This window comes from Patagioenas fasciata, chromosome 2, assembly GCF_037038585.1.
Source record: "Patagioenas fasciata isolate bPatFas1 chromosome 2, bPatFas1.hap1, whole genome shotgun sequence".
Classification (NCBI taxonomy): domain Eukaryota; kingdom Metazoa; phylum Chordata; class Aves; order Columbiformes; family Columbidae; genus Patagioenas; species Patagioenas fasciata.
Genome location: NC_092521.1, coordinates 8,720,768 through 8,746,896, shown reverse-complemented (window position 1 = coordinate 8,746,896; position 26,129 = coordinate 8,720,768). Strand labels below are relative to the sequence as shown.

At 43.4% G+C, this 26,129-nt stretch overlaps 1 protein-coding gene across 5 annotated transcripts in view; it reads right to left on the bottom strand.

Annotated features, from left to right (window-relative positions):
- Positions 1-26,129, bottom strand: part of ZFAT (zinc finger and AT-hook domain containing) — a 151,095-nt gene that overhangs the window by 95,693 nt on the left and 29,273 nt on the right. For 2 of the 5 annotated variants that reach the window (XR_011737331.1, XM_065832597.2), the window contains exon 1: positions 1,557-1,878. The exons of 2 other annotated variants lie outside the window; for them this stretch is intronic. Coding sequence is in view for 2 of the 3 variants with exons in the window: in XM_065832597.2 (XP_065688669.1) it covers positions 1,557-1,575 (19 nt within the window). In the remaining variant the exon portion in view is untranslated. Of the gene's footprint in view, positions 1-1,556; positions 1,879-4,142; positions 5,791-26,129 lie in introns of those variants that run through there. One more of the 5 variants, XM_071803778.1, reaches the window with a different exon arrangement.

Here is a 26,129-nt window from a genome sequence, read left to right as displayed (position 1 = left end):
CAAACACGAACTACGTGATCAGCCATCGGCACCATGATGCCTTGGCTGAAATGCTTTGAACCTGATTTTTAGAAGCACAAATAATGGAAATGCATCTGAAGTCAGACGCAGTTCAGCAGTTGCAACATCAAACATACCAGACACTCGTGAAACTTACAGGTTCAACTATGCTCAGAACAATTTTATTAAGACAAATGTCCTTGAATAAGATGCATTAGTAGCAGTAGTAGTTGTAGTAAGAGAATTAATTTCTTATCTAAAGTTGGATCAGACAATATAAGGCAGTCTTAAAATGTTTCTACACTAGCACTTAAATAACACAACACCTGTTGGATATTCTGCTTTTAGATACAAGTTATTCCCCTGATAGTGCTGCTCTCTTTGGTACAAAATCCTCTTTGAATTGTAAACTAATTGTCTGTAAATAATCCACAGGTCAGATAAAATAACCTCATCTTCTAACTATCAATTTAAATGTCATCTCAGGGAGTGACAACCAAAAGCCAAAGTTGAGTACACAGGGTAATTAATTAAATTATTACAACATTTCACAAACTTGTACTGCAAGGAACACACGGGGATTGTGAAATGCAAAAAGCACATACACAATATTACTGTGGCTACCACGTCTGCATAATTTTACTTATGGTTGGAATTCACGTAGAAGTCAGGCCAATGTAAGGTACACAGAATCATAGAATGGTTGGGGTTGGAAGGGACCTCTGGAGATCATCCAGTCCAACCCACCTGCTAAAGCAGGTTCACCAGAGCAGATCACACAGGAAGGTGTCCAGGGGGGTTTGAATGTATCCAGAGGAGACTCCACAGCCTCTCTGGGCAGCCTGTTGCAGGGCTCTGGCACCTCAAAGTACAGAAGTTTCTCCTCATACTCAAACAGAACCTCCTGTGCGTCAGGCTGTGCCCGTTGCCCCTCATCCTGTCGTTGGGCACCACTCAGGGCAATGGAAGCATCTGACTTTAACCTATCTCCCTTCTGCAGCTGAACCCTAAGGCTCTTGAGCTAAAGCTGTTTACACGAGCTGTCAAAGAAAACCACGAACGTTTTAAATCCAGATGCGCGTCAGTTCAACACAAACAGCAGGCTGCCGGCAGCTGCTCTTTCCCAGGTGCTCCCCTACCCTTTCCTGAACCGCAGCGGCGGGTCAGCCAGCCGGGCAACCCCGGGGACCGCGCTGGGGCAGCCGGCGCCCTCGGAGCCCCCAACCGCGGAGCGACCCGCGCGGTTCCACGGCACTGCGCTGGGGCGGCCCCTGCGCCCCACACGCCCATGGCGCCCGCGTCCTCCCTCGCCTCCCGGGCCCCACAGGTGGGGGGTCCACAACCCCCCCAGGACGGCCGGCAGCCGCTGCCCCCACCCCGCTTCAGCTGCCAGTCAGGGGAGGGGAGCGACGGCCCGCTTGCCAGGGAACTACTTCTCGTGCGGATGGAGCGTCACAGCACGCGCCGCCGGAACTGCTTTCTGCCCCCCAAGCCAGCGCCGGTGCCGCGGTCAGAGGATCCGTGCGCGCTCCCCCGCCCTGCCCGGCCCCGCTCACCTGCAGCCGCAGCCTCCATAACCGCGGCGGGGACGGGACCGGACCGGACCGGACCGTACCGGGCGGGGCGGGGGAACTGCCAAGCCGGGCGGCGCGGCCTGGCTGATAAAGGAGGGGTCTATGGGGGGAGGGGAAAAACAAAAATCACTTTCACGCCAGCGGGCCGTGCCGAGGCCCCGTGGGGCTCCCCCTTTGGTAAAGAAAATATTATTTTAACCGGTGTGGGCGGCGCGGCGGGACAGACCGGCCGACCGGCGGATTATGGCGAATCTGCCGCCTCCGACACGGCGGCTTCTTCCTCAAGCGCCGTCGCACAGAGAGCGCGAGCGCGGGGAGGGGCGGGGCGCGAGGGCAGGGTGCGGGGCGCACGCGCCGCGCGGTGGCCGAGCGGCGGCTGTTGGGGTGCGCATGCGCGGTGGCTCCGTGCCGCTCACGCCGGGCTGCGGTTCCCGGTCCCCGCAGCTGATGTTTGGGGTTCGAATCCCGGCGGGACGCGGCTCAGGCACATGGAGACCAGGGGGTTACACCTCCCGTCGCCGCCCAGGCCGCGGGGCTCTGCCTGCTGGGGTGGAGTTTTCGTGTCTCTGCACCGCCGGGTCCGGGCCAGCCGTGTCTCTGTCCCAGGACCCTGAGAGGCTGGGACTTGAACAGAATCACAGGGTGTCAGGGATTGGAAGGGACCTCAAAAGATCATCCAGTCCAATCCCCTGATGGAGCAGGAACACCCAGATGAGGTTACACAGGAAGGTGCCCAGGTACCTACCCTGTTTCCCCAAAAATAAGACCTACCCCAAAAATAAGCCCTTGTATGATTTTTCAGGATTTTTAGGATGCTCAAAATATAAGCCCTACTCCAAAAATAAGCCCTACTTACAGTTCATAAAAAAATCTAACTTAAATAGTGCCCAGGCAGCTACACGTGTAAAAAAAGTAATAAGTTCTGGAGCAAAAATTAATATAAGACCCTGTCTTATTTTCAGGAAAACAGGGAAGACCATGACTGTTTTATTTATAACTTTATTTTTCGAGAGTTTTACATTTGCCTTGGAGAGCAGCGTACCAACATGTATCGGCAGTGTTGAAGCAGACTATCTTTTTACTCAGCTCCTAAGTTATGTATTTGGATATTACTTACTTATTTTTTTGGGGTTTGTTGGTTTGGGGTTTTTTTTAATAGCTTGACAACAGGTGATTCCATGATGCTGCACAACTAGTGCCACTGGAATACCCAAATGCTCACTTCTGCTTCACGGTTCTGTTATGTTGCTCTTCTGCCTTGTTTCTAAACTAACAGCTGAATACCCATTTTATCACTTTCACTCTTAAATCATCATAAATGCTTTATGCATTCAATATTAATGAATTTAGTGTTGAATTCCATAGCGGCTGTTACTGTAGTTAATTTAAGTACAAATGAGTGTAGCAATTTCATTATCCTTCCTAAACATTAACAGTATTTTTTTGTCATACTGCAGATGTACTCAATTGAGTGTAAAGAGTAAAAATTGTGAAAACAAGAATTAATTTCAGTATTAATTACAGTAATAAACCTAAATAATTTCCTGTTGTAAGACAAATAATGCACACATATTAACTGAGAAACAGCTTATACAAACAGTTTTTAAATACCACCGCTTATATCTCATTGTGACAATTAAAATTCAGTCACAGGCATAAGGCCACAAAACCTATATATTTCTTAATGCAACAAAACAGTTTTTAATCGGGAAAACATCTATGTGATGATTCACACCATAAATACTGACTTTAGTGTCTCAAACCTCTGCAGTTCTGGGACTGAACCGTCTCTGCCATTGCTTGAGCATTTTCTGAGCATTCTGTATTCCACTGTGATGTTGATCAGCCCGGTCTTAGTGATCTTTCTGCCGTGGCAGAAGCAGCCCCTCTACCACCACTCCAGTTCAAAAAATGATGTGGGGTAATGTCTGCAATTTTCATCTATTTATTTTCTAGTCTTCTCTGCCAGGTGCTGAAATAATTAGGATTTTTGTCCTAACAACCAGGCTTGCAGTTTTACCCCAGGCTTTATTCTTGGAAGAGTCTTTTGGCCTGGTCAGAAAAATCCATCACATATAAGGGCTCTTTGAAGCAAATGCCCTTAGATCAGCTATAAGGGGAGACAGAATCATAAAATCATTTAGGTTGAAAAAAACCCTCAGGATCATCAAGTCCAACCATTAACAAACTGTTAATGACCTGCGACCCTGTAGTCAAAAGGATGGTGGATCCCTGTTATTTTGTCTACAACTACCTGAAAGGAGGTTGTAATGTGGAGGGTGTTGGTCTCTTCTCCCAAGTAATAAGTGATAGGACAAGAGGAAATTACCTCAAGTTGCACCAGGGGAGGTTTAGATTGGATATTAGTGAAATATTCTTCACAGAAAGGGTTGTCAGGCATTGGAACAGGCTGCCCAGGGAAGTGGTTGAGTCACTATCCCCGGAGGTGTTTAAAAGTGTTTAGATGAGGTTCTTAGGGACATGGTTTAGTGCCAGAGTCAGGTGATGGTTGGACTCGATGATCCTGAGGGTCTCTTCCAGCTGAAATTATTCTATTGTATAACTCACCAGGACGCATAGGAAGCAGCGGTCAAGGCTCTAGCAGGGGTGGGAGTGTGGAGATGTGTAATAGAAACCTTGAGTACAAGTGGAAGCAGAAGCAGCTGAAGAAGGGCATGTGCTCAACAGGTCATTGATACCACAGTGTGTCTACATGTAGCTCCTCAAGACACCCGCATGAGAAAGCAGAGGGCAGAGACAGCACCCAGAGAGGACATGGGACAGGAGATCAGCAGCGTTGCCGATGACTCGGAGTGGGGCGAGATAAATATGCAAAAGATTAAAATTACTGTCAGCTCCTAAACAGCACAAAAGACACATCCAAACACCAGACTTGCCAATCAAGGAACTGCCGTGTAGTGATAAGGATAATGGCCAAAACATTGTGGCAAAACCAGTTCACCCAGCCACAGGAGGTGATACATTCAGTGCAGGGTGAACTGCGATTTCCATATCAAAGACACGCTGACGAGCCACAGCCAGGGCTGCTGGCTGATACAGGAGGTGGGGGACGTGCCGGAGGGCACATAGCTCCACCTTCTGATACACACCCAGCGTGGCACAAAGGGAAGAGCTGAGGCCCTTCAGCATGGCCTGGGACTTGTCAATCTTCTGCAATCACCCCTTCCCCCCAGACTTTTCTCTCCTTCACAATAACACCTCCACAAAAGACCAAAAGTTATGCCAGCAGGCAACCCAGAGGGCTATAAAGGCCCACCTTGTGCAAGCACTGGCGGTGCCCACCCACCATCCTGAGGACCATGCCATCCACCGTTCTCACCACATGAACTGAAGAAGACACCAGAGGACACCACACATCGCTGGACCCAAGACTGCGAACTCCATCACACATAAAGTGGAGCCATAAGGATAGTGAAATCTTTCTTTTCTTTCTTTCCCATACTCCTACCTTTTTAGCTTTCCCTTTTATAAGCAACATAGTAACATAAGATTTGCAACCCTGCATATGCTGCAAACTTTTTATGTTTACCAATCGAACCTACAATAATGTAAATCCTTCTGCCACTGAGTCCTGTAGCATTTGTGCCAAGCTGCAAAATAAAAGCATTTTGTTTGCGGACCTTAAATATCGTGTGTGTTTTCCAACCAAAGGGGAACCATGACCCTGAGTCACTTCTCCCCCACACTCATACCTGAGGGCAGGACGTGACAGGAACAACCAGGAGACTTGATGGGGACTCGGTGGCCTGTGTCCCTTGTCCTTCATGTCACCACAAGTAATTCTGGATGGACTACCTGAGCAACATTCTTGGTGCTTATGCGTGTGAAATGGCAAATGCGAGGAAGTGAAATCATTTGCGTGTAAAACAAAGCCAGCTCTCCTAGCTGGTGTCACATTCTGCTCTGTTACACAGATCCTGCCAAGGAGAGCTTGGCCACAACCAGGCTGAGTCCTTGGGCCCCAGCAGAAAGGCTTGAATGGAGCAGTTGTACTCTGCCAGTGTTCACCCCACCAATATTCCACTTGCTCAGAATGACTTGTGTGAGATCGCTTATACAGAGACATGTTGTTTAGAATTTACGTCAGGGACCCAAACACATGGCAGAAGGGAAGGAAAACCAGACCTTTCCAGAGGCTGCGGTCACACTGCTGAATTACTTCATTTGTCTCCACTGACCTGGATGACAGAGCTACATTACAGCAGAGTCACACATGGATGTTCTGACCTGATGAGAAGCACAATTTAGGAGTTTGCCTTTGTCTTTAGCTTGCTGCCTTGACTCACCCTCTTCACCTTCTGGACTCCTAGGACCCCTTTTTGCCCCTCTTCCCATCCCTGTTCACTACTACACCTACCAGCTTCTGGAGATCGTTTTCTACTAGGAGCATTAAAGATGAAAGCACATGCATGCTCTGACACTCCCCACCCATGAAAGGCAGGGATTGTGCTCTTTTTAGGACATGACTAATATCCATCCTTACCTCAGCTTTGAAAGAACATTCTCTTTTCCTTGAGTCACCAAGTAGGGTGGATTCTTCTGCCAAGGAAAGTGCTTGTCCCAAATCTTTCACATAGTCAGAAGCACTGGTTGAGCATCTATATGAGACGTGGTTTGTTACTTTTTACATGCAGTTATTTCATAAATTCTGCTTTGCACAATCACAAGCCTGTGTGGCCAAATTAATAAAGGCTTGTTCTTTACAAAAGATGAAAAATCAGAGCTGTAATGTCTGAGCTTTGGTGTCTGGACTAGTCAAAACGTTCTGGGAGCTCTGTCAGGAGCGAAGAGCTGGGGTGGCCAGCCAGGTCACAGAGCCAGATTAAAGCAAAGTGTTTGCAACTCTGAATCACAATTTCCACAGCTTAAACAAAATACCCAGTTCTTCCAGAAATTCCGCTGTGTGTCATCATATTAAAACCCACACGACTCATCCCCAGCACGAGTTCAGATGCACCACACACAACAGCTGATCCAGCTGACAGGGTGACCAGCGTCAGCTCTAAGTGTCCTCTCTAACTAGACAACAATAGAAGATGCCAAAATACAAAGGAGTTCTGGTGGTATCTTCTGAAAGCAGGAGTAACTGTTTTCAATGGCAGAAATATCGTTCCTCTTTTCCTCAAAGGCTCTTTCCAGGTACTTTCTTGCAGTTACTCTCTCACCCCAGTTTCCCTCCAGCCACTTGCAGATGAGCTCCTGCAAGCACAAGTGCTCATCAAATACAGTTACCGGTTGCCTTTCTTCAGCCCACTGAGGAGTTCCTTGTCCTAGCTTCCTTGTTTAGCCAATATCAGTTGTTTTCTCCTTAACCAATTCTCTCATAATAATAATGAAAAACCCTACAGAGTGCTAGAGAATGCGAAGTCCACATATAGAGCAAGTTAAATATTGCATAGGGCTTCAGCCTGCTGCTGGAGCTGGAGTCCCTGAAGAGATTGTAGATGCCCTCAAGGAGGGCACAGCAGATGTCGGCTTCTCCCTTTCCCAGTTACATGGTTTGGCTTTATTCACAAACAGGAAAAGCACTTTACTGAAAATGTGCATTCAAAAGTTGCTTAACTGTTCAATAAGCGTGGTCCCACAGAATTAGAGTTGTAAAATCAATAAAAAATTAGTACGACCTTGCACAGCTCATTTCCATTTGGTTTTGCACAGGTTATTTCTGGGAATCTTTTAACATCACAGTCGCACACTGGATTTGTGCAGGATCTCTGATTCATTCAGCATTGGTCATGGACCCAACCTGGATATGAATTAGGGCTACATAGCAAGGGGATTGTCTGTAAAACAAAACTCTGCCTCATTTGTTACAGAAGCTGGAAAACACTGAGATGTTAAAAAGGGAAATTAAGAATAGATTTTTTAGGAGGATACAACTTTTCCCAAAGAGCTCCTTTATGATAAAGAAACAGTGTTCATTAATTACATCTTCCTTCTTTTCTGGTTACTCACCATGGCATCTCGTAATGTGCTTTGAAAAATATCAAGTATTTCAATAGCTGAAATTTTTAGCATCTATGCTTAGATATGATAACTGCTTTTTAAAACCCTCATCCTAGATGTCTTAAATTGAACGCAGAAAGTCAAGGAGACTTTTTAACCTTGACTTCAATGTATCACTTTCCCTTCTTTGCCAACAAGCATTTTGTGAAAAACTGTTTCTGTTGAAGAAGCAAATCAATAAAAGTGCCCTATAAGCACCCACAAGAAAATTAATTAAGCCACAGGGAGAACACAAACCAAGTGCTATTTAATTGCCTAAATGAAGCAGTAGTCCTGTGAGAGAAAACAGTAAATGATGTGATTACAGACCTAAGGCTCCGTGACAACAAATATCAGCAAGAGGATAAAAAGAGAAGTATGCTGGCAGTCTTGATTTGGACACTGAAATAACTTCCAGTGCTTGAATTTCCAAACTTACTGATTTTTATCATAATACCGGTATCTTTAAGAGAAAAATCCTTTAGCATTTCACGAAGAAAATGCATAAAACATACTAACAGAAATGTCCATTGCAGTTCTTTACTAATCCAAAGAATCCTACAGTCCATATGCACTTCACTCATGTCAGTTTACTGCACTTGCTTGTGAACAATGTTTTTGAGAAGTGCAAAATCCTCACTGAACTCGTAGTGTTGTTCTCCAATTTAATGTTTTTTTGAAGAGCAGCTTGACCAAAAAGCAGTTCAGAAAGCCATAGTAGGTATATTACTACTAGAGATGAGATCTTTTCCCTCCTTTTGATTAGCACATCAGGAACTAGGATTTTTTTTTCTCTAACATTAAGAAACACTTTATTGAATATAATTAAAATAATAAAACATTGATATGCAAAATTCTTATCCTTTCAAGTAGTTAAAAAATATTGTAATTTAACATAACTGATCTTTGATAGAATTGTTCTTTCAAGCTGATGTGTTAATGCTTATTAAAGTATTTGCTGCTTGAAGCCCCTCTTCCACAACACTGAATGCTTGCAAACAAAAATACAAATATTTCAAAAAATATAAATATTTACAAAAATATCTCCCAGTGTTTGCTAGTAGTACCGTACTAGCTAGTAGTACCATACATTTTAGTATTTTGAATTCCCTACATGTCACTTCAATTTCTATTTCTTGTCACTTCTATTTCGGTTTCTAGAGATTGTCCCGCTCTGCTCTGCACTGGGGCGGCCTCACCTGGAGCATTCACTGTGTGCAGGGCTGGGGACACAGGATAAAAAAGATATGAAGCTACTGGAGAGTGTCCAGAAGAGGCTATGAAGTTGGTGAAAGGTTTGGAGAGGAAGCCGTATGAGGAGCAGCTAAAGTCACTTGGTTTGTTCAGGCTGGAGAAGAGGAGACTGAGGGGAGACCTCATGGTGGTTACAGCTTCCTCACAAGGGAAGGAGGAGGAGCAGGCGCTGAAGTCTTCTCTCTAGTGACCAACAACAGAACCCGAGGGAATGGCAGGAAGATGTGCCAGGGGAGGTTTAGGTTGGACATTAGGAAAAGGTTCTTCACCCAGAGGGTGCTGGACACTGGAACAGGCTCCCCAGGGAGCTGTCACGGCCCCAAGCCTGACAGTGTTCAAGAAGAGACTGGACAACACCCTCAGACACATGGTGTGAACTGTGGGGTTGTCATATGCAGGGACAGGAGTTGGACTTGATGATCCATGTGGGTCCCTTCCAACTCAGGACATTCTGTGATTCTGTGACTTCCCTTGGGTCATTTTGAGGACGTAAACCCATTACAGACTGCAAAGATTCAAGCAAAGCTTGGCCCGCACAGTTACACCCTGACACCTGTTTCGGTAGCTTCGCAGTGAAAGTGGGCGGCAAACCCCGTTATCCTACAAAAATCCCCTGAAACACATTCCCAAACCCCACACTCCAGACATTCTCTGAAGCAATTCCCACTTTACAGTCCTGCCATCAGACATGCCAGTTCCTCAGTCATAAGTCCAGCCATGTAAAATACGAACACTTAATTCCAGGTTTAACTTCTTCAGCACAGGGTGTTATAGTCTCCTGGTGACAAAACTATTCAATGCTCTTCCCATTCTTTTTTCACCCTGAGCTGTTCAGACCTCCTTGCTATCCAACTATAAATGTTAAACTCTGCCCCGCTTAGTGCTCTATGTTTAATTTGCAAAACAATCTAGATACAAAGCTTGTTTAAAGACAGTTGTTTGTGTCCTGGCTTCGTTCTTTCAGCCACCCCATGGACAACCGCACTGAAACAACTGAGCAGACAGGAGAGAGAACAGTTGTGTCACCGTGCATTGATCCATAACATCTCTTCTTTAATTTCAGTCAATTAAGCAGGTTTTAAACCAATCAGTGCAACTATCAGCTTTCATTTTACCCTATAGACACAACCTGAGTCCATCATCTTCACCTCCAGCTCAGAGACCTGAGTAAACTTGCATTTCCATGTAGGGAATGTGTTTCATTATTTTCTTAAATAAAAGCACCGTTGTTTAATGACAGCAAAGACTAAAGTGTGTTAAGTGATTAAGTAGTTCTTCCTGGGTTTTGTAAACTGTTTTTCCACTAAGGGAAAACTAGCCATAATCAACAGTAGATAAGTAGTAAGTTAGTTAAGGTAGATTCTGGGAGAGCACATGAAGGAGGTCATTCTCAAAGTATTTTAAATATACTATTTAGGGTATATAATTAAGCTAAAAAAACCCAAAACAACAGCAACAAAAACTGAATAAAAACATGCGATTCTTCCAAAGATAAGCTAAAAACACTATATTTATCAAAAATATCAGGTGTTTAAAGAGAGTTTACCTTCACCTTCTTGTGAATAATGCTGCCCCTTACCCCTGTTCAGTCAGTTTGATCATCTGTGTGGCAAAGTCAGTCCAACACTAGACAAGCTTAAGAGGAATTTTCAAAGCTATTTGGCACATATTATTTAAGTCGCTCTTATTTTCACATTGATTTCAAAGGGAATATAAGCTGCTGCGGTGTACTTTTGGAAGTCCTACTTGAAAACGCAAAGGAGATGAATACTCAGAAATTATAGGTGATTGTTTTGCGACTGGTTTTATGCTTGAGATGGGAAAGTTGTTATTGCTTTAACATAAATGCTGCATATTTTTTTGCGCAGTATCTGTCTGGAGTAACTGTATCTGCTTGTAATTTTTATCTGCTATATTTAATGTGGAGTTCTGCATTTAGGACTGCATAATTGCTGTTTTCTTGTTACAGAACATTAACTTTATGCTTCCAGTAACAACTTTATAATGAAAACGCTAATAAAAATGGGGCAGTGCAAACTGCGCATTTACACATCTCTCCAAAGCTTAGTATGAGGCTTATCATAATTCTTGTCATCTCAGGATTGTATAGTCTGCTGATACTGATTACTCCACACAGTTAATTTAAAAATTATCTCCTGCAGGCCTAACAGAAAGGCAACAATTATAAATAACTTCAGTAAAAAATATATACATACTGGAAATGTTTCTAATAAACAGATTCTGTTTGTTAGTGTAGCAATATAATCTCAGCAGGCCTTAGAAATGCCCTGTATTAATCACATTTCTGCATGCAGGTTTATACTGTTTAATCCTATTACAACTGTACAGAATGTTTTTCCTTTGCTAGGTGATGTCAGACTATCTGGAGACAGCAGACACTGCAGATCTAAATGGTGTTTTTCCATGTGCTTTTAAGGACTTTTTGATTGAGGGTTGCTTTCTTACACAGGCTCCTGTGAGACAATAAATTACATTTAAAAAATGAAACGTTATTATGTATTGTTTCTTCAGTCTAGTACTAAATGAACACCATGCAGCTGGACTGAGATAGAAATGCATGTAAGAAAGCAAACTTTTCCAGAAGCTTTTCAAAATGTAGCGCTATCAAAATAGAAGGTTATTTATATTTATGCCGATGTATTAAAAAAACACAGAGCAACATCCAAAGAACACCTTGATTTCATTCTCTGCACGTTCACTGTAATTCAGGGAAAGGGGAATATGTATGCACCAAATAGAAGAAGTAAATTCATAGCCAAAATAGCATATTCTCAATACCTCTAAGAGATGGTGGATCTGAAAAAGGCACAAAGGCAGGTGCAGGAGACAGACGTCTTTGTTATCGTGCTCCTGCTGGGAAAGTTGCCACAGCTCTCACTGAACCGTGAGCTATTTATAGGGTAGTCCAGTGAAGAGGAAAAACCAGCACCCATCGCGCTCGTTTTGATTTATTAACTCCACAGTAAGAATCTGACAACCACGATATACTCAAACTGCAGACTACACAAATCTGACAGTTCCTGTGTGATTTGTAGGATTTTGATTTGATTAGACGTTGCATCATATGTTTGGCTCCAGCAGACTACCGTTCTCTTCTGAATCTTCATCCATTTTCTGCAAGATTATCATGTCATTAAATACTTCATACCTTAAGTTCCCTCCTAGGAAAGGGAGAACCAACACCACTACCTACGTTCCTCCAATTAAATAATAATACATCATATATATATATAAATTCTACGAGCATGCCTAATTACCCACATTCCCTTTTCCACATACACATTATTTGTGCTACTAAAACACGTCTCAGACTTTACCACTGGTGGTTTTTTCCTCAGTCAGCTTAAACAGAATATGATACGTCTCCATCTATCCATCAAGCTCAATGGGTAAGGCAACCGTAAGTTCGTTCAGTAATTATTGCTTCATTACTAAAAATGTTTTAAATTTTAAAGAAATGATACACATACATTACTGCATCCCTAGGACTTTCACCCAGAGAGGGAGAAAGGAGAAGTAATAGAGATTTCCTTATAAGCAAATAAAAGACATTTTGTTTATTGGAAAATACCTGTTAGTTATAAAAATGCAGTAAAGAGTAACCACTGTTAATTATACTCTGACAGTTGTCATTCAAATACATGCAACTGAATGTTTTTAAATCATGACCACTGCTCCTTCTCATACAAAATTCAGGCAATCTGCAAGTGTAGCATTCACTATCCCTATTCTTTTAATTATATTTTTAATATAGGATGGTAATTAAGTAATTATTTGAGAAAAGGAGGCTGAGGGGAGACCTTATCGCTGTCTACAACTACCTGAAAGGAGGTTGAAGCATGGAGGGGATTGGTCTCCTTTCCCAAATAGCAAGTGATGGGATGAGAGGAAGTGACCTCAAGGTGTGCCAGGAGAGGTTTAAATTGGATATTAGGAAAAAAATCTTCATGGAGGGGGTTGTCGGGCATTGGGACAGGCTGCCCAGGACAGTGGTGGAGTCACCATCCCTGGAGGTGTTTGAAAGTCGTTTAGATGAGGTTCTTAGGGTCATGGTTTAGTGCCAGAGTTAGGTTATGGTTGGACTTGATGATCCTGAGGGTCTCTTCCAGCTGAAATGATTCTATGAAAGCATTTCCCATACTTGGGGACTGGAGATGGAACCTTTCAGTGTCCTCAGGTCGTAGTTAACACTTACTCACATTTGAAGTCAAGATGCTGGGCTTTGAGCAGGAGTGCCTGAGGCATGGGCGCACTTTCCGCTCTTGGATCTGTATGGATAACCGTGCTAATGTATGGAAAAAAATCTGCAGCTAAACTCTTCAGAGCCTGTCTGCCTGCAGCTTCTCCAGGTCTTCAGGAGCACCCAGACCTCCCCACTGACAGCAGAAGGAGAGCGATGGGACTACGGTGACCATCTAAAACCATCTTGAAAGGAGCACATGCCCACTAATGAAACAAGGTAAAAAAAATTAAGGTATCTATCTAACCTGTACAGTGTTGGTATTGTTGATTTGCTCATTAATCGTTGCGTATTACATTGCAACTTCCACAACTATCGCAACACTCTTTGACATAATAAATACTGATGATAGGAAAAAAAAAAATCTTTAAAAATCCTTAAAGAGGGAAGAAATGTACAGAAGTCCTTTTTCAGAGTGATGTTGCTTGACTGGCAAAAAGTCCTATCGCCACCTATTCGTTGCTTGCTCCTTGCAAGGAGGAAAACACATGCACTGCACAGTGTTTGCGAGTGTTTTAACCAGAACACCTCCATCTCTCTTACAGATGAATTTTGAAGGTAGCGCAGAAATTACACCACAAAATGTTTTAAGGAAAATGTACAGTTTCACAATTTTCCTAAATTCACAACTATTGCTCATCTTTCGGTTACTCCAGCTACTAAAATGTAATGGTAACACCACTGAATTGAACAGGCTACGCGAAGTCCACATTAACGTAAGATGACTTCATTTCTCTAAGCTGCATCTACTAGGGCTGGCAGAGGCTGCCATTAAACTCCTCAACTGGTATAACCTGTTTTAATTTCCTTTTTCATTACTCCTTCAGTTTAAGCAAATATCTTCAGGTTTCATATCTCAAAACCAAGCAACTCTATGTTCTGTCTGGTCCAAGAATGATTGTGGGTTTTTTCCTTGTCTTGATATAAGTTAAACACACTCAAAGTTTTAACTCCACTGCTCTAATGAGAAAATCGCTCAAATGGAAAGGTAAAAGAAAGTAAGTTTTACAACTTGCACACTTTAATATTCCCCCTATTTTTGCAGTGTTTTTCTGGCATTTTCTGTTTTAACAATGAGTGAAAAATTAAGATTTAAAGTTGTATCTATATTTCTTTCTGCCTCACTTATCTTCCTCCGAAAGAACAGCACAGTTGCATAATACGTGAAGTGCAGTCCCTAAAAACCATCTGCTCAGTCTGCTTTCATTAGTACACCACGTCAAGGGTTTTGGTTTTTGGGGTTTTGTTTTTGGAACACAGACAAAAATGAAATGTAATGTTTAACCATTACTTAAACATCTAACAAAAATACACAAGCTCATTTTACCTGTTTGTGCAGGGAAGCTATGCTCATAAATTAGTCATCCCTGTCATATCTCAGCTGTCAATTTTACAAAACTTGTTTATGATTAAACCCGCTTATGTATTGTGTACACTTCTTTTTATGACTGTTTACTTTTGCTTATATTTAGTATCTACAGATATATTATGAACCATAACTGAAGCCTCATTACAGTCACAATCATATTAATGAAAGCCAGAGGAAAATGAGTCAGTGAAATCACCAAGATGTAGTGGAATTTAATAGAGTCAGAATCTGGCCTTCCATCACAACTGCAGATTGATTCTGCAGCAAAAGCAACCATCAAATCTAATTAACAGAGGCGAGCTATCACTGAGAACAAGGCATTGGAAGCCATTAATTTAGTGTGACCTCACTTACCTGTTTTTCTAGTGGAAATGCTGCAGCTCAAACAAAAATTCAAGGAAGTTCAGCAGTGTAGGATTTCCCAGTATCCCATCTAGATGCACTGGGGGAAACCCATCTGGGGACCCAGCAAAACCTTCCCGTACCTTCCAGTTCCCACGCACTCATCTGTGCAAGAGCTTCACCACTGAAGCCATCACACCTTCTGCAAGCCCGTACGGATCCCTGGACAACCTCTCTCAGTCACCTGTCACAAAATATGTGCAATGACCTGGAGATTCTGTTTTCCTCTACTCCTGGAGGGAAGCAGCACCACCAGTAGTCCAGGAGATGGCTGTAACGGGGTGGTGGAGGCTGTAGAAGGTATTGTCCTTGTTCACCAAGGTGTGTCAGAGAGAAACAACAAGCAGCTGAGTGTCTTCACTCATCCCTCCGCATTAAGGTAAGATTATGACTACAACTGTAGTATGGTTGTACTGTCACGGCCCCAAGCCTGACAGTGTTCAAGAAGAGACTGGACAACGTCCTCAGACACACGGTGTGAACTGTGGGGTTGTCATGTGCAGGGACAGGAGTTGGACTTGATGATCCTTGTGAGTCCTGTCTGACTCAGAACATTCTGTGATTCACAGAATCACAGCATCACAGGATGTCAGGGATTGGAAGGGACCTAGAAAGCTCATCCAGTGCAATCCCCCCATGGAGCAGGAACACCCAGCTGAGGTTCCACAGGAAGGTGTCCAGGCGGGTTTGAATGTCTGCAGAGCAGGAGACTCCACAACCTCCCTGGGCAGCCTGGGCCAGGCTCTGGCACCCTCACTGAGAAGAAGTTTCTTCTCAAATTTAAGTGGAACCTCTTGTGTTCCAGTTTGAACCCACTACCCCTTGTCCTATCATTGGTTGTCACCAAGAAGAGCCTGGCTCCATCCTCCTGACACTCACCCGTTATATATTTATCAACATGAATGAGGTCACCCCTCAGTCTCCTCTTCTCCAGCTCCAGAGCCCCAGCTCCCTCAGCCTTTCCTCACACGGGAGATGCTCCACTCCCTTCAGCATCTTTGCTGCCCTGCGCTGGACTCTCTCCAGCAGTTCCCTGTCCTTCTGGAACTGAGGGGCCAAAAAAAGTCATAAAATCATAGGATCATTTTGGTTGAAAGAGACCCTTAAGATCACTGAGTCCAACCACAACCTGACTCTAGCACTCAACTGTGTTCCTGTGAACCTCAACCATGGACATATCTAACAAGGATGCACTGATGGTGAGACAAGGGGGCTGAATGGCACAGTTAACGGAAGGAGGGTGAGAAAGAGACTGGAGCAAAGTAGGAATTGACTAAGTCTATGCTATGAAATAAGTTCTCAGATGGTTAAGTCCATCCTCAAGCTTTCTTTAGGAGTGGGCAGAATTGGTCCCCCCCCAGGACAATCACCGCTGAATTTTAAGACCACTTTACTTCAGGAATACCTTCTACTAGCCCACCAGGTGAGTCCTCCTGCACTAGAATCTCCTCACATCACCCAAGCAATGCTACCACTGCACCCTTGGGTGCCAGAATACACCCCCACCATGACCCCCTCCCTCACCTTCCTGCCCTGAGAACGCAAATACAGTGAGATACAGCACAGCTCCCAGCAGCAGACACCCCAAAAAGCAGGGAACACACCCGCAGGTATTTGTCTTATGACAGAGCACTGCATGGGAGGTGGAGGAGATCCAAACTCAAATGTTATGTAGCGCGGGTGTACGCCTTGAGCACTGTGGGTGCAACCTGTTGGGTGCTGGTGAGAAAAAAAGCCAGGGAGAAGGAATCACTCCCTGAATAAAGTGTGTTTATCAGTATAGATGTAGCCTGGACTTTGGACAGATTCAAGTCTTCGCATACATCTTATTTATACAAGGAAATTTTTCTATCCCTATACCAAAAAGCGTAAACTCCTCCTAAGTTCATATAACAGTTCATAGATGCCCCTACTTCAGCTGCCTGCTTGTGAAATAAAGGTATTTATTGAAAAAAGAGGTATGAGGTTTAATTAAAATGCTTCTGCATCAAACGGGTCTGTATTAATAAGGTGTTGGAGACATCGTTGTGCGTCCCACAATACTAAGTATGGCTTCATCAGCTGAAGTAGTAATAAATTAATGTTCTTATAAGCATAACCCCAGAAAAAAACTTCACCACATACTGACCTTCTTACCACCACTATATATACAATCCTTATGGTACGATACTTTAAGTTTGTAACAAATAGAAAAAAATGTTTTAAGATAAAGATCTGTATGGAAATTATTTCTGATTGCTCAGCATGCAATAGATTTTTCTAATCTTAAAAAAATGAAGATTAAAAACTATATCCAAATCTTTTATCATGAAGCACCATCCAAGATTTATTGGATGCTATTATATTAAACATGTGAATGGCCGAAGTTTCCATTTCCTGAATTCACTGATTATACATAGGAACTTTTAAATGCAGTGGAAAAAACTCGAAGGACTAACAAATTTAGCAATCTCGGAAATCTGTGCTGCACTGAAAGCTGACAGAAGATCAGTGGATTTAGCTGATCAAGAAGCATATAATCACGACATAGAGAACATAAAAGATTCTTTACAACTTCTTAACTTTGTTTTCAGTAAGTTTTTCTACATGTACATATTTACTAGGGGGAGATGTTGGGTAGCTGTTAGAATTCCTGCAGGACAGAGAGAATACAAATAAACAAGAGAAAAGGTCCTCCTCTAGTTGGAGGCCTGGATCTAGTGCAGTGCCTCAGGGGTCAGTACTGGGACCAGTATTATTCAATATATTCATCAATGATTTGGATGAGGGAATAGAGTGACTGTCAGCAAGTTTGCTGATGACACCAAGCTGGGAGGAGTGGCTGACACGGCAGAGGCTGTGCTGCCATCCAGAGACCTGGACAGGCGGGAGAGTTGGGCGGGGAAAAATTTAATGAAATATAACAAGGGCAAGTGCAGAGTCTTGAATCTGGGCAGGAACAACTCCAGGTTCCAGTATAAGTTGGGGAGTGACCTATTAGAGAGCAGTGTAGGGGAAAGGGACCTGGGGGTCCTGGTGGACAGCAGGATGAGCATGAGCCAGCACTGGGCCCTTGTGGCCAGGAAGGCCAATGGTACCTGGGGTGGATTAGAAGGGGGGTGGTCAGTAGGTCAGAGACGTTCTGCTGCCCTCTACTCTGCCCTGGTGAGACCACACCTGGAATATTGTGTCCAGTTCTGGGCCACTCAGTTCCAGAAGGACAGGGAACTGCTGGAGAGAGTCCAGCACAGGGCAACAAAGATGATGAAGGGAGTGGAGCATCTCCCGTGTGAGGAAAGGCTGAGGGAGCTGGGGCTCTGGAGCTTGGAGAAGAGGAGACTGAGGGGTGACCTCATTAATGTTTACAGATATATAAAGGATGAGTGTCAGGAGGATGGAGCCAGGCTCTTCTCGGTGACAACCAATGATAGGACAAGGGGTAATGGGTTCAAACTGGAACACAAAAGGTTCCACTTAAATATGAGAACAAACTTCTTCTCAGTGAGGGTGCCAGAGCCTGGACCAGGCTGCCCAGGGAGGCTGTGGAGTCTCCTTCTCTGCAGACATTCAAACCCGCCTGGACACCTTCCTGTGGAACCTCATCTGGGTGTTCCTGCTCCAGCAGGGGGATTGGAGTGAATGAGCTTTTGAGGTCCCTTCCAGTCCCTGACATTCCGTGATTCTGTGATTCAGCCCACTGTGTTTAAAATACATCATGTATAAACACGAGAGTCAAATGTTCTGATGCTTGTTGTGACCGGCAGCTGCCTCAGAACAACTGAACCCTGATGAAAAACCCAGCTTAGCAGATCTGGCACAAGGAGAGAGTTTCAGTGAAGCTTTCCAAGGTATTTTTAGCAGATGTTCAGAAGTAGCGACTCCAAACAGCAGCTGTGCTCAGGGTAGTGGCAGTAAATAGATGACATGATACAGATGGGCTGTGTCTGTATGTTGTCACGCCACAATTTACTAGAAAATAAATAGAGGGTTTCAGTTTGGGCATTAAGCTCTTTTTTTTTGAGGGGTAGAGTGGAGCAGGCATTTTTGCCAATTTTTAGTACCGTAATCTTAAATAAATCGGTAGAGGCTACCACTGATACATCTTTATTTTTTTTTTTTAGGTTTACTTATATTTAATATATTTCAGTAAAATTACATCCCATTTTTCATTCAGAAAAATCAGTTTAGAGTTGTCAACTATTGTTTCTTAGATATCTTGAAGAAACGAAGCTTTATTCCATTGTGCAGTAAAGAGACACATTTTCTGTACTCTGTGTTTCAGTATTGCCAGGCAACCAAAGCTTAAGTAGCAAAAGATTTTCCCAGGATGAAAGTTACCAAATGTGTAATTTAAACTAATCCCACAAAGCACCTAAAATCCTTATAAAATGTTTAAGTGTTCTTGTAACACTGAGAGTAAATTAAAAGCAACTTTTCCTGCATTCCCATATTTACCAGCCAGTTGAGCAGGTCTGTGTCATAGTGTACGTCTAATGCTCTTAAAAACAAGAGTGATAGAACAGTACTCTGAATATTTCCTTTTACTTAATATTTTGCTACATTTTGTGATAGCAGCCGTAAGAACACCACACACCGGCAAAGTTTCAAGTACTGTGAGATAAAATTTTCATGTAGCATGCAGACTTTGGGAAATATTCTTTTCAGGGTTGCTTAAGCACTTAATTACTTTATAATCCTTGAGAATTAGAAAATATCTGTAAGTGGGATATTCTACAGAACCAAAGAATCCCAGAATGTCAGGGGTTGGAAGGGACCTGGAAAGCTCATCCAGTGCAATCCCCCTGCTGGAGCAGGTGCACCCAGCTGAGGTTCCACAGGAAGGTGTCCAGGCGGGTTTGAATGTCTGCAGAGAAGGAGACTCCACAACCTCCCTGGGCAGCCTGGGCCAGGCTTTGCCACCCTCACTGAGAAGAAGTTTCTTCTCAAATTTAAGTGGAACCTTTTGTGTTCCAGTTTGAACCCATTACCCCTTGTCCTACCATTGGTTGTCACTGAGAAGAGCCTGGCTCCATCCTCCTGACACTTACCCCTCATATATCTGTAAACATTAATGAGGTCACCCCTCAGTCTCCTCTTCTCCAGCTCCAGAGCCCCAGCTCCCTCAGCCTTTCCTCACACGGGAGATGCTCCACTCCCTTCAGCATCTTTGTTGCCCTGCGCTGGACTCTCTCCAGCAGTTCCCTGTCCTTCTGGAACTGAGGGGCCCAGAACTGGACACAATATTCCAGGTGTGGTCTCCCCAGGGCAGAGTAGAGGGGCAGGAGAACCTCTCTGACCTACTGACCACCCCCTTCTAATCCACCCCAGGTACCATTGGCCTTCCTGTCCACAAGGGCCCAGTGCTGGCTCATGGTCATCCTGCTGTCATTTTGTATTTTTGAAGTTTTTTTACCCATAACGTCAGGAAGTTCAGATCCTTACGCTCTGAAGTTTTCCTATTCTACATAAAATATGAAGACTGATTGCCACATGTCCAGAAGCCCCTGAGATCAGGTTCTGTCCTATGTAATATTTGTTATGACAATTTACTTGTCAGAGATGGGCAGTTTATTTTCAGAATATCAAGCAAACTTTAAAGCCTTCACAAAAGCATTCTCTGAATTTGAGGATTTGGGCAATCCTCTTTCCCTGGACAACACCATCTGTAACAGTTGTCTGGTATCTTTCCGCATGTAAGAAAATGCCATCTTGTGAACACGCTAGAAAACACCCTTGTGAAATATTCCCAGCTGCAACCACCCCTGACAATGCAAATTCCTTAAAACACAAACCAGAACCATATTCCCTACTCCATGTATTTACAGCTCGGAGTAAAAAGCAGCCCTGCTCCTGATACTAGATCTAAGCAAAGCAAGCCTGAACTTAAGCCTAAGAGATCAAGGCAGTCTTAACCAAAACTCGTTAGGCCACAGCTGCTCTTTAAAACTGCGTTCAGATGGGTGCAGCCAACAAATTTAACTACCGAGCAAAAAGCCACCTCCTCTAAACAAATAAAAAATTACGGAAATCCTTGTGAACATTATCCAGTGAAGTCAGTTCACTGGATAATCTCTTGTGTCCTGTCTATAAATGAGTGTTCTCTACTCTGGAAACTCTGGGAGAAATAAAAGGTCCTTTGTAGCTTTGTTAAACTTGGAGGATTTGCTCCTCCCTTTTCTTTATTCCCAGGCTGAGGCCAAAGACACCACCTCTGATTTTGTCACTTGGGTTTCTGTTCCCTTTCCTTGGGAGGGAATCTTCTTCCCTTTTTTCTGAGCAGACAGGTAGGAGTGAAAGACAAAGAATTCCTTTATTACAATTAAAGGAACTCTCAGCTTCCTTTTGCCTGAAAAGAACTAACTGGAACACTCTGCAATTCCTAAGTTTGGACCAAGCCCTTAATTGTGTGAGTGGATTAAAAAAAACCGAAAACAACCTTGAGGATCAATACTACTCCCCACAAAATAAATACGAGTTTGCCATAAACATATTAACCTATTTGCTTTAAAAGTGTCTTTTAAACATTGCAATCTAAGAATTCCCCAAACATTTGTTCCTAACAATGTATGTGCCAAAGGGTTTTTATTCCTAGAAAAAAAATTAAAATTGTGAGGGTTCAGTTAAAAACCCTACATCAACACAGCATTGCCAAAAAATTCAAAAGCATAGTAATTCTCATTTTCTGACACTCAGGTACCCACAGTAGGGACAACCTTCCAAAACAAGTTAAAATAAAAAAGAAAAACACAATGGAAGTAGTGATGTGCCAATATTTTCTGTACAGATGGATGGGCAGATCTCTATCTGCGTGCCTCCCTGATAACATGAGTTGATACTACAGGCTTTATTAATCAGTCTTTATTGGATCACATAAAACTTTATTACAGAAATAGCAGCACTAAATTCCCGCACATAAATTCACGGCAGAGGAACCTCAAGCTGTGGGGGACAGCGTTTTGTGATTAGGACCCCGTTGCTATGTGTTCTGCTTGCTCTTTTTTTGCATGTTTGTTTTATAATTGTTCATTAGAAGATGACTATCTCTTGTGGCTACAGGAGTAATCTTCAAGAAGGGAAATCAGTGATAGTTTTGTCTTTGTTCCAACCATCCAGCCGGCTGGTGCGGTCCTGAGCACCAGCACCACTCTGGACAGCACACGAGAGCCAGAAGTTCTCAATGCAAACGGGTGAAGCTTCAGACTCTTTTGTTCTTCATGAACTGAGACAAACACAACACAAGCCTGGTGGGACCCAACAGCTCTGCTGAACATCCTGCCGCAAGAGTGGGGGAAGGAAGACACCTTTGAATAATCCTTTCTGTTTTTTTAAGTAACCTTGTTTTAAATAGCATTTTTATTAATTGCATCAACATAGCTGGGGGCAAGGGGACATACACCTCATCATTAGACCTCAACCTCAACATGCCTCAACATTTCAGACTCAAGTCTCTGTAGGAGCCTGACAGTGTTCAAGGAGAGACAGGACAACACCCTCAGATATCTGGTGTGAACTGTGCGGTTGTCCTGCAGGGACAGGAGTTGGACTCGATGATCACTGGCAGAGCAGTGGATGTGGTCTGTCTTGATTTCAGTAAAGCATTTGACACAGTCTCCCACAGCACCCTCGCTCCTAAACTGAGTGTGGTCTGGATGATCGGGTATTGAGGTGGACTGCGAACTGACTGAAAGGAAGAAGCCAGAGAGTTGTGGTCAATGGGGCAGAGTCCAGTTGGAGGCCTGTGTATAGTGGAGTGCCTCAGGGGTCAGTACAGGGACCAGTATTATTCAATATATTCATCAATGACTTCGATGATGGAATATCAGCAAGTTTGCTGATGACACCAAGCTGGGAGGAGTGGCTGACACGCCAGAGGCTGTGCTGCCATCCAGAGACCTGGACAGGCTGGAGAGTTGGGCAGGGAAAAATTTAATGAACTATAACAAGGGCAAGTGTAGAGTCCTGCATCTGGGCAGGAACAACCCCACGTTCCAGTATAAATTGGGGAATGACCTATTAGAGAGCAGTGTAGGGGAAAGGGACCTGGGGTTCCTGGGGGACAGCAGGGTGACCATGAGCCAGCACTGGGCCCTTGTGGCCAGGAAGGCCAGTGGTACCTGGGGTGGATTAGAAGGGGGTGGTCAGTAGGTCAGAGAGGTTCTCCTGCCCCTCTACCCTGCCCTGGTGAGACCCCATCTGGAATATTGTGTCCAGTTCTGGGCCCCTCAGTTCAAGAAGGACAGGGAACTGCTGGAGAGAGTCCAGTGCGGGGCAACAAAGATGCTGAAGGGAGTGGAGCATCTCCCGTGTGAGGAAAGGCTGAGGGAGCTGGGTCTGTTTAGCTTGGAGAAGACTGAGGGGTGACCTTATTAATGTTTACAGATATATAAAGGGTGAGTGTCAGGAGGATGGAGCCAGGCTCTTCTCGGTGACAACCAATGATAGGACAAGGGGTAATGGGTACAAACTGGAACACAGGAGGATCCACTTAAATATGAGGATAAACTTCTTCACAATGAAGGTGACAGACACTGGAACAGGCTGCCCGGGGAGGTTGTGAAGTCTCCTCTGGAGACATTCAAACCTGCTTGGACACCTTCCTGTGTAATCTCATCTGGGTGTTCCTGCTCCTGCTCTTTCAAGGTTCCTTCCAGTCAAAGCATCTTTCATCCCTGACACTTCCCTTTTGTCCTGTCAGACAAAGTTAAACTTGTGTAAAGTTTGGAAAAAGGATTTTTCGCTATATTAAAATGGTAGATTTTTAAGATAGATAAAGTCATATTGTTCACGGGAAATTATTTCTCTGCTGAGAATGTGATGTTATCAGACAAATGATCCAGACTGACACAAACTATATTTCCTTGGCTCTGCTTATATGGCCCATGCATTGTTTTGTGGGTTAGGCTTTCCTCTCTTTTAAAGATGCCCAAGGGTCTGCTATTCCTCCACAGAAGAAAAAACAAACAAATAAAACAAACCGCCCACCCACAAAAAAAAAACCCCACACCCAAAGCAATAACACGAAAAATGCCAACAAACCAACTTAGAGCTTTCCTGAACTGCCTGCACAGGCTTGAGCATCAGAGTCAATGCTCTTCCTACTCATGTTCAACTGCTACAAGGATCATGTGGATTCAATAATGACTCAAGAGTATTATGTGGAGCTTTTAATTAGTTCTAACTATGCTCTTATTCACTGCACACACAGAACCCCTATAAAATGTGAATGAAGCAGGTTAGAACTGGCTTAGCAGGGAAAGAGGGAGTGCCCTGAATTACGGGAAGAACAATCTTAGCGAACAGACAAGAAAGGTGGGTGTCAATGTCCTTCTATTAAATGAGCATTGGGATTTTTAGCATAAGACGAAACCAGGAGGAATTACACAGAAGATCAAACACGTTTTCAGAAAAAAACACATTAACTGTGCCTAATTTAATTTTTGACTAATGTTTAGTGACTTACCAAAGCGTAAAACTTCCAGACAATCTTATAAGCCGTGCACACTGCATCCTTTCCCAGCTATTTGCCCAATTCTGCTTTATGCCATCGCTGGTGGTGTGGGATTATGACTTATCTGTCTTAAAAGCAACAACACAGCTTCCAATTCTGCAATGCTATTTTGTGCTTGGATTCTTTGAATACGTGTTCTAGGTTAGAAGTTTAACTGTTTGTTCTGCTTTAGCACAAACTAGAAGGACAAACAATACCTAATAAATATAGCTGAGGAAAAACAGTATGAGAATTAGTGTATTTAATACTCAAATTAAGATTTTCACAGAAAGTAAAGCAAGTCAGCAGCTCACACTTTTCCAACACCCAAAGGTGCAGCCAACACACGGAAGGACACACTGACAAAACTTTTCTCCTATCAAATCTTCACTAAAAAAAGAAAAACCCAACAGTTTGGCTCACTGTACTGGTCCCAACACTCTCCAGTGAGCACCTTGTCTCACTTAGGAGCCAAACTAATCAAGCTGTTTGACAAGAGTATCATTATAACCTACTCTACTGCCCATTTATCGAAGGTGTAACTAAACAAAACTAAACCCACTATAGAACTCAAACTCCTGCAAACGCCAGCTATTCAAAATATCTTAATTAATTTTCAAGCTTTAATAGGCTCTTTGGTTTCACTAATTTTAACATTTTGCTCCTACTTATTTTTTTAAGTGTCCCATCAAAAGCAGTCACAACTGTTCTTGGGCCCCTCAGTTCAGGAAAGAGATTGAAGTGCTGGACCAGGTCCAGAGAAGAGCAACAAGACTGGTGAAGGGACTTGAACACAAGACCTATGAGGAGAGGCTGAGGGAGCTGGGCTTGTTCAGTCTGGAGAAGAGGAGGCTTAGAGGTGAGCTCAGCACTCTCTAGAACGACCTGAAGGGCAGTTCTAGCCAGGTGGGGATTGGTCTCTTCTCCCAGGCAGTCAGCAATAGGACAAGGGGCATGGGTTTCACCTCTGCCAGGGGAAAGTTAGGCTGGCTAACTCCGCAGAGAGAGTGATCAGGCATTGGAATGGCTGGCAGGGAGGTGCTGGACTCACCGTCCCTGGAGGTTTTTAAACTGCGATTGGCCATGGCACTTAGTGCCATGATCTAGTAAATGCACTGGAGTTGGACCAAGGGTTGTACTGGATGATCTCTGAGGTCTTTTCCAACCCAGTCGATTCTGTGATTCTGTGATTTCTATAATAAAACAACAGTAAGAGTTTTGGCCATAGTTACATTTCTGCAAGGTGAATTCTAGGTTTCAAAAGCAGTTAAAACAAATCTGAAGCACCAAATACACATACTGATCTGCTCAGTGTTTGTTCTCTATCCAAGCTACCAATTAAATCAGCTCCAAGATAGAGGCACTTGCTGAAAAGATGAATATCTACAACCTTCCTGTTGGGATTAATGTTGATTTGAGGATTCCTTCTAGCCATACTTCATTAGCTCACCCCAGTTGACTAACAGATTCACTAAACCGAATCCAGCAGAACTTTATATATACACACACAGTCAATACACGGTTGAACAGCAGAGTTCATGCACTAGAATTCGGCATAAATAAAAATATTGATGCATTTTCTTGCCATTATTTGCATTAATATCTATTGCATGTAACCTGCCCACAAGGACTTCTGCAAATTAAAAAGACATCTTTGGAAAACAAAATAAAAATCATAGCAAAAAGCTTAACTATGGCAAAAAGGTGCTCATGTATGGGCATTTAAATGAGGAAAAATCTTCTGATAATTTTCATAATGTATTTGGCCTTATAAGTAAGAAATGTGTTATAACTCAG